At 36.6% G+C, this 13,051-nt stretch overlaps 2 protein-coding genes across 3 annotated transcripts in view; one reads left to right on the plus strand and one right to left on the minus strand.

The window, feature by feature from the left end:
• si:ch211-161h7.8 (thiosulfate:glutathione sulfurtransferase) overlaps positions 1-497 on the minus strand; it is a 2,367-nt gene extending 1,870 nt beyond the window's left edge. The window contains exon 1 of one of the 2 annotated variants that reach the window (XM_035677175.1): positions 245-497. In XM_035677175.1, the coding sequence (XP_035533068.1) occupies positions 245-443 (199 nt within the window). In that variant the 5' untranslated portion in view covers positions 444-497. The remainder of the gene's footprint in view (positions 1-244) is intronic. The other variant, XM_035677944.1, reaches the window with a different exon arrangement.
• A 4,243-nt stretch (positions 498-4,740) lies between these two features.
• Positions 4,741-6,763, plus strand: LOC118324440 (cystatin-B-like). The gene is made up of 3 exons (XM_035657182.1): positions 4,741-4,902; positions 5,027-5,128; positions 6,405-6,763. Exons 1-3 carry the CDS (start codon positions 4,831-4,833, stop codon positions 6,531-6,533), a joined length of 303 nt encoding a protein of 100 aa, XP_035513075.1. The 5' UTR covers positions 4,741-4,830; the 3' UTR covers positions 6,534-6,763.
• The last annotated feature ends 6,288 nt before the right edge of the window (positions 6,764-13,051 follow it).

Raw genomic sequence — 13,051 nt, forward strand, 5'->3', positions numbered from 1 at the left:
TCCTAAATGTTACACACCGCACCTTTAAAGTTGCAGCTGGTAAAGGGGGGTAAATGTAACTATTATATAATGAAGTAATGGTTAATTGTTATTTCAATCCACAAAGTAGCTAAAGTTATCAAACAAATGTAGTGAACTTAAGTACAGTACCACTATTTGACACCCAGCAGATTAAAAGGACACCATAAAGCCACAGACAGGTAGCAGTATTACAGGGCTGCTGTAAAGGTGAGCTGTCTATTACCAGGAAATAGATTTTTACCGCTGTCGGGTGTCTCTCCGCATTTAGGACTTGAGGTTGTAAAAGCCCGAAACAGTGAGCTAAAAGTCGGGTAAGACCTGTGGTTCACTTCCGTAACAACCTGGCACAAACTCCGAGACAGCACAAAGGACAGCATTGTGAAGACAAGTGCGCAGTGAGGACTACTGAGGAGGGAAACCATCCCGCAATGTGTTTACAATGTACACTCTTCTTCTTCGCCTCCTCCTTTCTCCTTCACTGGATGCTGCATTTGGCGCCATCCTCAGGTTGGAAAAAGGTTTCTGATTAATGCTGAGTCAGGATAAGTTGAAAGACAGGTTTTTTGTTTGTTTGTTTGTTTGTTTGTTTGTGTTGGAAACCAAAACCAAGAGCGTGTAACCTGCCAGAACTCACTAAAGAGAAGAGATTATTTAATCATTTTTCTGTATATAATTAAATTAGGCCACATGCTTTAATTATATGCACTTTGATTGTGTTACATTGCAATATGAAGTTTGTTTTATTCATTTCCTTATATACTTTTGTAGAATAAAATTTTGTAAATCTTTATTCCAGCTATATATGCTAAAATACTAATTTTTAAAATACTAAAATCTTTCATTAATTAAATTTTAAAAAATCATTTGATTTTTAATGATCGCAGTATCTGCAGGTGTTCAACATTAAACCCAGTCCTTCATTCAGAATCACCAGAATCAAAATGTAAAATACCTGTTTTCAGTGTTAAAGGACCGAAAACCCAACACTTCCTGCGTTAAGGTGATTATACACTATTGAAAACATGTTACACACTGGACCTTTAAATCAGCCTATTTTCTGCTCTTTACTTATATATATTACCATATTACCATACCATATATACACCATATTATTATGAAAAATGCCTTCAAATATCATCCAGTCACTTTGCCAAAAACCGAAGAAACACCTGAATATTGTTATCAACCTGTTAACGTCTTGTAAAGCTCTGAAGTTTCATTAAGTGTTAGGCTATCACACATTCTGGCGCCGGAAATATCAGAATATCCGAAAGCTTTGTTAACACTGCTTGCAGGTGTTTGACAGCTGTTTAATTTCCTGCAAACTTTTACTATTTTAGAAACAAATCTCATTTTTTTTAGCAGCCTGAGATTTGCTGGAAGAGTGGCCTTGGAGTTTTGTTTCCTAGCTTAAGGCCAGTTTGAGTAAGAACAACCTCTGTGGATTTCCAGCTCCTATCAGCTGGGACTGAAGTTGGGCAACAGACTTCTCAAAATATCCTGAGGGCTTCAGCTTGTACAATTTTCTTTTTCTATGCAAAGTCAGTTTTTCATCAAACAAATCCCACTGACTTCTAGATGATGAAACTCTGTGTGCAAGCGGTCTTCTAATCCCACGTTTCTGCTTTAAGATCTTCAAACTGTAACTAATATGGTAGATAATACATCAACCTCTCTCCTCTCACCCAGGGAGCTTCTCAAGGGAGTTTGTTCACTGTAAAATCCTGATACATGCACTTGTTTTCTTTTCTGGCTCCATTTCTTTTGGCCTATTTTAAATCAGAAATACAAAGAATATGTGTTTTTCCCATTCAGTTGACAATCTGTGTGTGAGTTATTACATTCCCAGTCTCCAGATTCGTCTCGGTCAGTGGGTTAGGGCTACCATCCACCACCCGCCAAGTGGGGGAATAATGCATATAGCTTAACATATTGCTCCCCAGGGGCAGATCTGCCCCATGATGGAATAATTCAGCTATTGTGAAGGAATATTATTTGGTGCTGCCTCATTATCCCTGCTGAACTTTACGCTCGTTAAAGCACCACTTCACCGACCCTTGAGATATCCATCCTCCTTATTACTGCAGCAACCACCGACATAGTCTTCACACACGGATCAGCTTTATTTCTAACAGCCTGGATACTTTAACGTCAAAACTGTCAGTGCTAATGTATCATATGCCTGCCACACAATATGTAATTTCACACATCTCTCTTTGGTGTCTGCTTCCATGAAAACCCTGCTTCATTCTCACCATGAGTTTCTTGAAGAGCGAACAGAATCAAACCAAACAGGCCACATTGACATTGACTAAAGTTCTGGCTCCAAACTCTCCTGAATTAAGCAAAAACGAGAAATACTAACAAGACTAGAGAGTCTTGAGCCACACTCAGACTTTAACTAGGCAGTTGTTTGACAGCTAACGTCAGAATGCTAACATGCTCACAATAACAACATGCTGATGTTTAGCACCATCTTAGTTTAGTGTGTTAGCATGTTAACATTTGCTAAACACAAATTACAGCTCAGAATGCCATTAGTTTTTCAAGTATTTACTAATAAAATGCCTCCAGGATTTTGCAGGGTTTTTTTGGGGCATTGTTGCGGCCTAAAATGGCTGATTTCACAGAAGCTTTTCTAAAATATTACAATGCATGTTGCAAGGTTTTTAGACATGGCAGCAGATTTTTTTTTCTGCAATTAAATTGTAATGTAATATTTTATTTTGTGATATCTTGTATCTCCACTTCTGTCTTTCTTTTGCACTACATTGCCCTATGCTGCTGTGTCAATTTTGAATGTTTCCTGAGGCGGATCAATAAGGGAACATCTTATCTTATTGTGGGAGAATGTGAAAATTGCAAAATCTATAATTCATTAAATACTGAAGGCAACTTGTATATTAAACAATAACATTGCTAGTAGTTTGGTGACGTAAGGCTCAACATTTTGCTCAGGAAACACAGAAATCAGAGGGAATTGGTTGAGTTAATTGTACTGGAGGGACTGTTGAACCAAAGTATTGGAAAAATTAAAATTTTACATGATGGTGACACTAGAGAAGAAGTCAAGGGTTCACACAAGTCATTATATTGTATTCTGTAGAGCAATGGTTCCCAACCTGGGGGTCGGGACCCTGACTAGGGCTCACCAAAGCTTCACGGGGGTCATGAGGCCTTATTGATTTAAAGGGTGTAAGAAAACTTTACAAATATATAATAAAATATATAATATATTAAAAAAGTAAGCAGTTATAACAACAAAAGAGTTAATAGAAAAAGTGTCAGAAGGAGGAAAACACTGAATTTGTCAAAAGGAAAGCCTATTAAGTCTTTATGATTGTTAAAAAATAAATACAAACATAATACAGACAGAAAAATATCATGAAAACTAATTTCTGATCAATATTGACAGGAAATAATCTGCTCAAAATTCATCCAAATCCCTTGTTTTACACAAACTTGCTGCAGTTATTGTGTTCACTGTTTACAGTTTCAGTTGTAATGCACCAAATAATATGAAATATCCATAAAATATGTAATTTACTTTTAGGTTTAGTCAATAATAGAAAAGGGTCCCTTAAGGAAAAGTGATGGAAACCACTGCTGTAGAGACACTGATGGATCTCTCTTACTGCTCCTATTTGTCCAGCAGATGTCCTCATTGCTTTAGTCTCCATCATGTGTTGGTCAGGGTAGTCAGCCTTCCTTAATTCATTAATTCACCTGTGTGCATGAGGCTGAATTGGTTGGTGTGACTTTATGCACAGTGGACAGGTCTCACCCTCGACCTCGAGTGTAAGATTGAATTAACGTCTCTAGAAGTGGAAAGCCGGGTTACTTGATGGGGATATTGTATGGCCTCTAAGCCAGGGGTGGGCGTTAAGATGAGTATGTATGAATAGCAATGTATGAATTTATTATTATGAATGCCATTGTACACATGCTATAGACCTCTGGGAACAGAGTCATGCGTAATGTTAGGTAGTTGTACTGAAAAGGATTGAAGGCTCTGTGCAGGCCTGTCAGTGTACACAAATCTCTACGTTGTACTTGAATATAGTGATTGAGATAAGACAGATAAACTAAACCCTTATTAACCTTTAGGTTGAACCACTACTTCTGAGTGATTTACAGCCTGTCAAAGCTGTAGTTTAGAGAGGAATTTGTAATCTAACCCTCATCCTAGGAACTTAACCTGTTCAACGAATGTGTGAATGTCTTTAAAACCATAACTGGACTTTAGAGAGAGTTTTTAATCCTGATGGACTGTTGAAGACTGTTTATTTTTGGGAGCTTTGCTGCACAGCAGAAATAAAAGGAGGAAATAGAAGAAAGAAGCTTATGAAGCTGTTTGTTTGCTGTATGACTCATCCTTTGGTCCTAAACGGGTTTCCACAAGGTTTTCCAGTCCAGTCACTCCCTCAGCTATGTGTTGGTAGTCAGCTGTCACAACCAAAGACAGCCTCGCCTCGGACCAGCCCACATCGTCTGATGAAGAGGGTGGAAAAAAAGACACATATTGAAACACATTTTAACAATATTCCTCTAGCATACTTTAAACGAGTTAAACTGGAAATATAAACATTAATTATATAGTTGTTTACACCTCAGATACTCTATTTGTTTTTTTAGTCGGTTTGTGAAATCGCTTTTAAACTCGACCCCCCCCCTACGCCAGTGGTATAATCCAAAACACAGAGTCATATGGTTTCCCGACTGAACCTGAACGCCTCACTGACTGAACGGACTCGATCGGCTTGTTTCGTCTTTTTTTTGTTGCTGATTTTAAGCCTAAAATCTGTCACAATGTCGGTAATGTGTGGAGGCTCATCCGCGCCGATGGAAGCGGACGACAAAATCCACAAGATCTGTGAGACCGTGAGTAGAAAAGAGTAGTATAAGAGTATTATAATACCCTGTCTGTGTTCCCTGAACCCGTCCATGCACAGTAAACAGGGCCCTTGTTTCATTTTAATGTTGTTGTGACCTCATTGTTTCTCAGGTAAAGCCCCATGCAGAGCAGAAAGCAGGGAAGACTTTCGACGTTTTCACAGCCAAGAGCTACACAAGGCAGGTTGTGGCCGGGACCAACTACTTCATTAAGGTAAATTATTATTTAGCACACACAGCAAAACCTCCTTACTGCACAGATCTGTTACTGGAAACCACATGTGCTCTGTAATGCACTCCAGCTGGACCAGTGGATGAAAGGGGAGCAGTGCAAGTCAACTCAGTCTTTATGAAGGTTGATAGCCACTTTTGGCCCATAGTTTTGGTCAATGCTCTTGGCTCTTGGTATCATTTTGGACTTCAGCAGGTGAAACCAAACCACGGTGGTGCACATATTGGAGCATTAACCAGGAACCAGGTTGTTTAGTCTCAGGAGCCCAAAACAGAGCTAGAGGAGAGTAAATATTGGACTTAAACAAGGGAAAAGGTTGAGAAAACTCTTTAATTTAATTCAAGTTTTGGTTTTAACTGTCCAAGTTTGAGGAACTTATTATTTTACTTTGTCACAACTTGTTAACTTACTCAAATCTGCATCTCAGTCTATAATACTGGAACCACTTATGGGCTGGTTCTTCAGTATTTCTATACTGGCAGCACTGATGACCCACAGCAGGGAGTGTATACCATCATATATCTCCATCACTGTTTTAAGACCGTGTAATAATAAAAATAGAAATGCACAACGGCCTCCATCTTGTAACTTTCTGTAGAATTATTCCTGTAATGCACGCAGTGAACTTTATGTTAGGTTTCTATGTGACTTAACTTGATGAGTTAGGCAAACAATCATTTGGAGCTTTTTGCCGACTCATTCACTCACAATTATACATTCTGAAAGTGATAATTAGACAATTTTCAACTTGATATTGACAAAAGTATGTAATTACACATAATTAACTGTGAAATTGTGTTTTCTGCTTCTCACATTTAAAGAACTCAAGTTAACAGAACTTTCTTACTTCAATGAATTAGCGTTTGGAGAAAAAAAACAACCTTTTTATGTAGGTAAAACTAGACATTTCTATATAGTTAAATGTATATTTTAACCTACCTTTTTATTCAGCTTTGTTGCCATTGTTTTAGCTGCATGTCTACTTCTCTAATTCTGACTTCCTGTAAATTGTTCTGTATGTAAATAGAGCAACTTCAACCTGGAGTCAGATGAATCAGACTCTCACTTATGTTTAAAGCAAAAAACTGGCTTGATGTACTTACATTTTTAAGTCCTAAGATCTGTTATTTAAGCATCTTCTGGATGTGTCAATAAACAACCGCTTGCTAACAACAAATCAGTGGTGCATTTAAAGCTTGTTTCCACTGCCTCTTACGTTTTAAAGATCTCCTGAAACTTTACTTTTACTTTGCTGCAGGTCCACGTGGGAGGAGACGATCACGTTCACCTTCGTGTTTATGAAAAACTCCCGTGTCATGGAGGAGATCTCGAGCTGAGTAATATGCAGCAGTCCAAGAGCCACCAAGACCCGATTGAGTACTTCTAATGGGATCCCAAACCAAGCAAAGCTTCAGTGCCTACAGTCTGCCATTCCATTATAGCCAGTTATTATCAGATAATCCTGACTCATTAAATAAAACATTGTTCATATTTCTAACATGTAATAGCATACTGTCTTCGTACTTTAGATCATGATGTTTACAGTGTGTCACATGGGAACTATTTTGTACAAGATGAAATAATAAATGAATCAGATTTGTCGTGATTCGACATGTTGCTTCTCTCTCTGTGGTGTCTGATTTGTGAAATACCTGCAGCTCAGGGTGTATGTGTTCAGCACATGGTATGAAGAAAAAGGGTTGGGCAAACATATCTGTAGTTACAGACGCTAAGAAGACAAACAGAAGTCTTTTCATTGTATCACTCATTCATGACAGCTGTGGACATTGCTCGAGGTTCTTGATTGATTTTATGGATCATTACTCTCACATATACTCCAACTACAACGCATTTCCAGGGAACCAACATGCACAGAAGCATCAACCTGATTTAGTTTGACCTGAAGGGGAAAAAAAACCTAAATAGTGTCACTGGTAACAGCTGAGTTTACCCTATTTAATGTCAAAATGCCTGCTGTGAAAAAGGTCTATTATGTCCTGACCAGAGTTAGTTTGTGGTCAGCATTGAGTACGGAATTACAGGAAAGAGGAGGCTAAAAAAAGGTATGAGCTGGACTAATCTAACTCTCCAGCACTCATGATGTTTCGCTCCTGATGAGCAAGCAACTTGGCAGCCTCTGCTATCAGTCAGTGTATGAATGTGTGACAAAGGCGCTTTGAGTAGTCGGTACACCAGACAAAGGCTGCATAAAAACAAGTCCATTTACCATTCACACAGGCTTTATACAAAGCAAAAGGCAAAGGGAATTCTGGGTTGCACTTTTACACAGTTTTACCAAAAAGGGGAGCGGCTGAGATTCTTGTTGGGTTCACATGACTGTGACTCAGGGCTCAAAACATCACCCACAGAGATCAAAAAGTAAAATAGTTTCTTCTCAACACATAAAGCTAGAAGGGCAAATAACTATAAAGCAGGATACATAGAGACAATATCAAAATAAAAATATTATCTTCTTCACCTTCACAAGTCTAAAAGTCTTCAGTAAAGTTTATTTTTCCTTTTATTTCAGTTAAACTTCCTCAAAACATGTTGGTTGTTAAGCATTACCAACAATGAATCCAAGCAGCATACTGAACAGAAAAGAAAGAAAAATAAACAAAACAAAAAAACAAACAAAACATCTCAAATATAGGTTAAATTAAATTAACTTAAAGGGGATTTAATCAATATATAATGCAAGTAATTCAGAGAGTCTTAAGGCATTTCTCTTTTCCAGTTATTTTAAGGATTTAAAGAAGATTTTCAAGTCATTTATAAATGCTACAAAGTTCGGAGCAACTTTAGTGCTGTGAAACAAGATAGAAGATCTATAAACTGTCACAAGGGTTAAAAAACCTGAAGCTGATCGATCCTGTAGGAACTCTGTCAGTCAATAACTGAGCCTTTGACCTCTGACTTTCTGCCAATAGATCAAGTTTACCTTTTTTTCTTGTAGGTTCCAGAAGAAAACATCTGTATTTATCGAGAAACAACCACAATCTGATCTGATTAATGTTTCCAAAGTCTTGACTGGTCACTAAAGGTCAGCTGCACAGAGATCTGTGGCAGGAAAACTCACTTATGTTCCTTTAAATCTCACTGTCTTATGACTCACTTTTATTTTATGGTTTTCTATTAACTGATGCTATTTGTTGTAACAATTTTAATTATTTTAGTCTGTTTTATATGTTATGTTTTGGATTTTATGTACTTTTATTATTTGTTTATATCGTAACACACTTGTTTTCAAAGGATCTATATAAAAAGTTATTATTATTTCTGCCTTAAAACATTTAGTTTGATATTTTATACCTCCATACCTGTCACAAAACTTGCAGTAATAATAGCAATAATGTGAACAAGGAACATTTGAATAAACAAAGAGTTTGCTTGTTCATTCATCCACAGTTTAAAATATGAACATGTGTGATTTTTGTATATACAGTGAGATGTGAAAAACACCCAACTTTCAACACATCTGCATGAGTCACATACAGTATATAAGTTAGTTTGGTTTGAACAAAAACACATTGTGTAAACTAAGCACACACTTATGAATCACACCCACTGCACACGAGGTGAACCATGACGGTGACTGATCAGTGGGGTATGGAGAGCTGCTGGATTTTTTAATGGTATGAATATGTTAACTTATAATCTTTTTAGGAATACAAAGAAAGTGCAGTTTGAATTCACAAGGCAATTATTGATGCATTTAACAGTTTAATTACTTTGAAGGCATTTTAATCTGTTCATACACTTGTTTTAAAGGTATATCACCCTCTTTTCTTAACCAGGGTTGAAGTCTATAATTTGTTCTGCTCCCAGGTGTTACAGGGAGTGTATATCTATCTCACATAATCACACATCTATCTCAACTGTTGGCTTAAGCTTAAACTGCCTCTACGGCTTTGGGGCTCTATTTTCTGATAAATCCATCAACTTTTCTGGAAGAACAATGGAAATAAACAACAACAACTCAATCCTCATAATCTGATTAAACACAGGTCTGTGAAACAACTGATTGAAGCACTCGTCCTAAGCCAAACCAAGTCCTGCAAACTGCTTGGTCAGGGATGTTAAAACTGATGACTGAGTGCTAGGATGTGGAACGGTTTCTACGGTTTTTAAGTTTCCCTTTTTTTGGTTTGCACGTGTGGTTGCTTGATTTGTGTTTTTGTTTGTTTTTAAATGTACAAAATTAATATGTGTTTGAACATCCCCATTAGTATGTTTATGTTCTTGTACAGTTGCTTTAAAGTGGTGAGTTGCTGTTTTCTTACTGTGTGTCTATGTTACTGTTCCGAGTCTAGCAGAATCAATGCCTAATGCTCACTTCTTTATGAATTACTTTTTCTTCTGTGGCACACCATAAAAGGCCATTATATTTCTCACTGTTATAAGTGTGGTATATCCCTGCACAAATACCAATAAAAAACGAATATATAAAAACCGATGTGATGTACTGTAGGAGGTTTGAACGGATGAAAAACGTGGTCTTTGCTCCTGAACCTAGTTATAAAACTTCATTTATTAAGATCCATGATTCTTGTTTACATTAACAGATTAAATAAGTTTATTAGATGTTTGGCCCTGCAGTTCTTTGCTCCTATCGTAGCTCTCTGGTGTTAACTTTGAAAACTCACATTATTTTGTTGCAGTGTTCATAAATGTGACACATCTTCTTTTAAACTCTTGTTCCATGAAGTTCTCACATGGTCTGTTTGTTTGTTTTTTGCTCTGGGATTCCTACAAATTACTTATAGAAGGAAATAATGATGAATTTAAATGAAATGCTGAGTATAGTGAAACTTATAAAGGGAAAATATACTCACACAAGACATTTTGATTCTTTATTGGGCAAACCGGAACATTTAATATTTAGACTTATATCAATATTCTTTAAGTTGAGCTTTAAAATCTCAGTGCACTATTTTCCAAATATGTTACTTTAGTATCTATAATTAAAGTACATTTCTTATCTGCTCCAAAAAGTGTGAATAACTAAACTTAACTTATTCAAGAACTATAGAAATAATGTTCATTCCTCTATATTTTGTGCCTAACCCACCTGCAGTTTTCTTGGCATTTGGCTTCCTCTGGTGTTAAGAGCAGTAATTACATTAGTGCTCTCCTGATTGGGCTCTTTCTGAGGACTTAAACATTTTCACTGTTTTCCTCAACTGTTATAAGATGAGCTGTGTTTGATCATACCTGCCTTGACAGCTGACATAGTTTGGGATAGGCTTTGATTGATCTTTTGTCAATCAATTTCTTTTAATTATTCATTTTTAAATCTGATTTATCCTTCATTGTGTGTTACATTACATTACATGTCTTAGATTGTCACTAGGTGGCAGTGTTTCTACATTTGTTTGATGTTCTAAAACACTAATATGAGTTGTTTTAAGCATGTTTATATTTGTTTACATTTTGGCAAATTAACATTATTAAACGTATGATGAATTAGGTATTAGCAGTTACAGTTACAGACAACCATCACTGGATTACTTTGCTACTGAAGTAAACTATTTATAGGCCTACATCTGAGCACTAGATGGAGCATGAGTACTGTCTATTATTTTAGTGTTATACAGTCCTGGTCCATGCTTGAGGTGGATTTTTAATTACATGAAACATAACATTTTTTCATTTTAACCTGGAAGGTATGGAAGACTTACTGTAGGCACCGATAGGAGAAAATGTTGAAACTAGCAGTGGTGGAAGAAATAATCTCAACCTTTCCTTCAGTAAAAGAACTCAAATACCACAGTCTGAAAATGCTCCACTACAAACAGATTATACAACAATATCTTTCTTGTCGGAGCCTAAACTTTTAAACATGTGTAGTGTGTGGTCCTGTGGATTTTAGAGCATCAAGCTAAGGCTTAATTCAACCTACAATCTAGTATTATCAGCCAAATTTACCTAAAGTATCAAAAGTGTTTTACAATTTAGTGCGATGTATTTGGATATAATATTACTGATGCAAGTATCTTGCTATATTTTAACTACTTATATACTGTTGAGAAGTTTAATCTACAGCAATGCTTCATATTTCGCATCTCGATACAGTCACCTTTTCATGAGTTCAGAAAAACATTTTCCAGCTAATCCAAAAAGGGTTTTTTAGATTAAAATTAAAATTTAATTTAATTATTTTAAGAATTTCAACCCATAAATGAACACTTAATCCTTTTTAGTTTCAGTTTCCAGTTTATCACAAGCATTCAAAATCTGTTTGGAGATACATCATTTTTACTGGACAGAAAGGGTATAAAACATTAATCTGTAAGTAGTAACTAAAGCTGAAAAAGTATAAATATTTGTCGAGGAAATAATAGTTTTTTTCTTATTTAAATGAATGTACTACATGTAGATCTCTTTTGGGTCAAAATATCACCTTGAAAATGAATATAGTGGACAAAAATGCCAATCCAGGAACAACAAAAAAAACAAATTTTTAGCATTTAAGCTGCATAAAGATACATTAAACTTAATAAACCTTCCCATATTAAAGATACCGTATGTGATATTCTTCTGTGTTTCAAAGCCATATTCTATATCCGTATTTAATATCTGCTGTTGTGTACGTACACGTCATGTTACACTGGCTACACAATTCACACACATGTACCACCACAACAATGGCCGACTCTTCAGTGAATTCCTCCTTGTTGAACTTTGTCCACTATGGTTTCCCATCAATTCTTTTCATGTTGGAACTATACTGACGAGAAATTCCCCCGCATTATTGATGAACTCTCTTTAAATATATTTTTGGGAGGTTTTTATGCCTTTTTTTTTGATAGGACAGGTGAAGATAGACAGGAAAGGAGGAGACAGAGAGACAAAGAGAGAGGGGGGACCACATGCAGGAAATGGCCGCAAGTTGGAATCGAACCCTTGCTGCTGCAGTAAGGACTCAGCCAAGTGAGCTACACTGCGCACCACTGTTGATAATTTGAACAACTGCTGTGGGGGATGATTCCTATAGGTGACACATTTCTGCAGTAAAAAGGAGTGTTACAAAATATACATACTAAATGAGGAAGTTCAGCGACCTCCAAGTGTCCTGACCTCCTTGTACTTGAGATTAAACAAGCTGTCTGACCCATAATGCAGATACCTGAACATATGAACAACTATAACTGATCAAGTTATTATTGTAACGACTGACTGATTGTGTGCCAGGCACAGACTGGTCTCCATCATTACTGACATGAAACTCGTTTTTACCAGAAGAGTAAAGAAGCCCTGATTTTATTTGGACACACTTTGCATCAAAGTGCTGAAAATCTGCATTATTATAAGTTAGATCAAAAAGTTAGATGAAGTATAAAAATTTCAAGTTTTATGGGGTGTTATGTGATGCAGTGACTTCCTAAAGTCTCACTTTTTATGACAAGACTCAAAATATTCACTGCGAGTTGAATCTGATGAGCTCTATATTAATCTCTTTTAGCTTTATTTTCTCCACCAACTCCTGAGGAAAATATCCGGCTCGTTAGCTGCTAAATGCTTCACTATGTTCACCAATGAGTGTAAATGCTCCACAGAGTACAGTGATAATTCTCTGTATGTTTGTCACTTGTCACATCCTCTTGTTTGATCATTTGTTATCTTATAAAAGTATTGATTATAGCTGCTTTAAAGATGCACCAGATGATCAGAGTTTGAATTACACAATCTGAAACGGACAGTTTTTGGGGAGTGTCAGTGAAACTTGGAATTTGGGGAGTAAGGATGAGCAACGCTTATGACACATGTACTGCAGCTCCACCCAGAATGTCACATTTTAGAGCCACCTTCCAGTCAGTATCCAGGAGTAGTTACACAGTATAAATATAGTTGAGAACCAGCTGAGAATCAACAGTTGAGACTAAAAGCAGACGTTAACTTCTC

This window comes from Morone saxatilis, unplaced genomic scaffold, assembly GCF_004916995.1.
Source record: "Morone saxatilis isolate NCDOM2014 unplaced genomic scaffold, NCSU_SB_2.0 Contig0, whole genome shotgun sequence".
In the NCBI taxonomy this organism is placed as follows: Eukaryota; Metazoa; Chordata; class Actinopteri; family Moronidae; genus Morone; species Morone saxatilis.

Bases quoted from the DNA above. Each gene is read 5' to 3' on its own strand.
- LOC118324440 (XM_035657182.1), top strand. From the start codon at position 4,831: ATGTCGGTAATGTGTGGAGGCTCATCCGCGCCGATGGAAGCGGACGAC. The intron at 4,903-5,026 runs GTGAGTAGAAAA...ATTGTTTCTCAG, and splicing joins TCCACAAGATCTGTGAGACC to GTAAAGCCCCATGCAGAGCA. The intron at 5,129-6,404 runs GTAAATTATTAT...ACTTTGCTGCAG, and splicing joins GGACCAACTACTTCATTAAG to GTCCACGTGGGAGGAGACGA.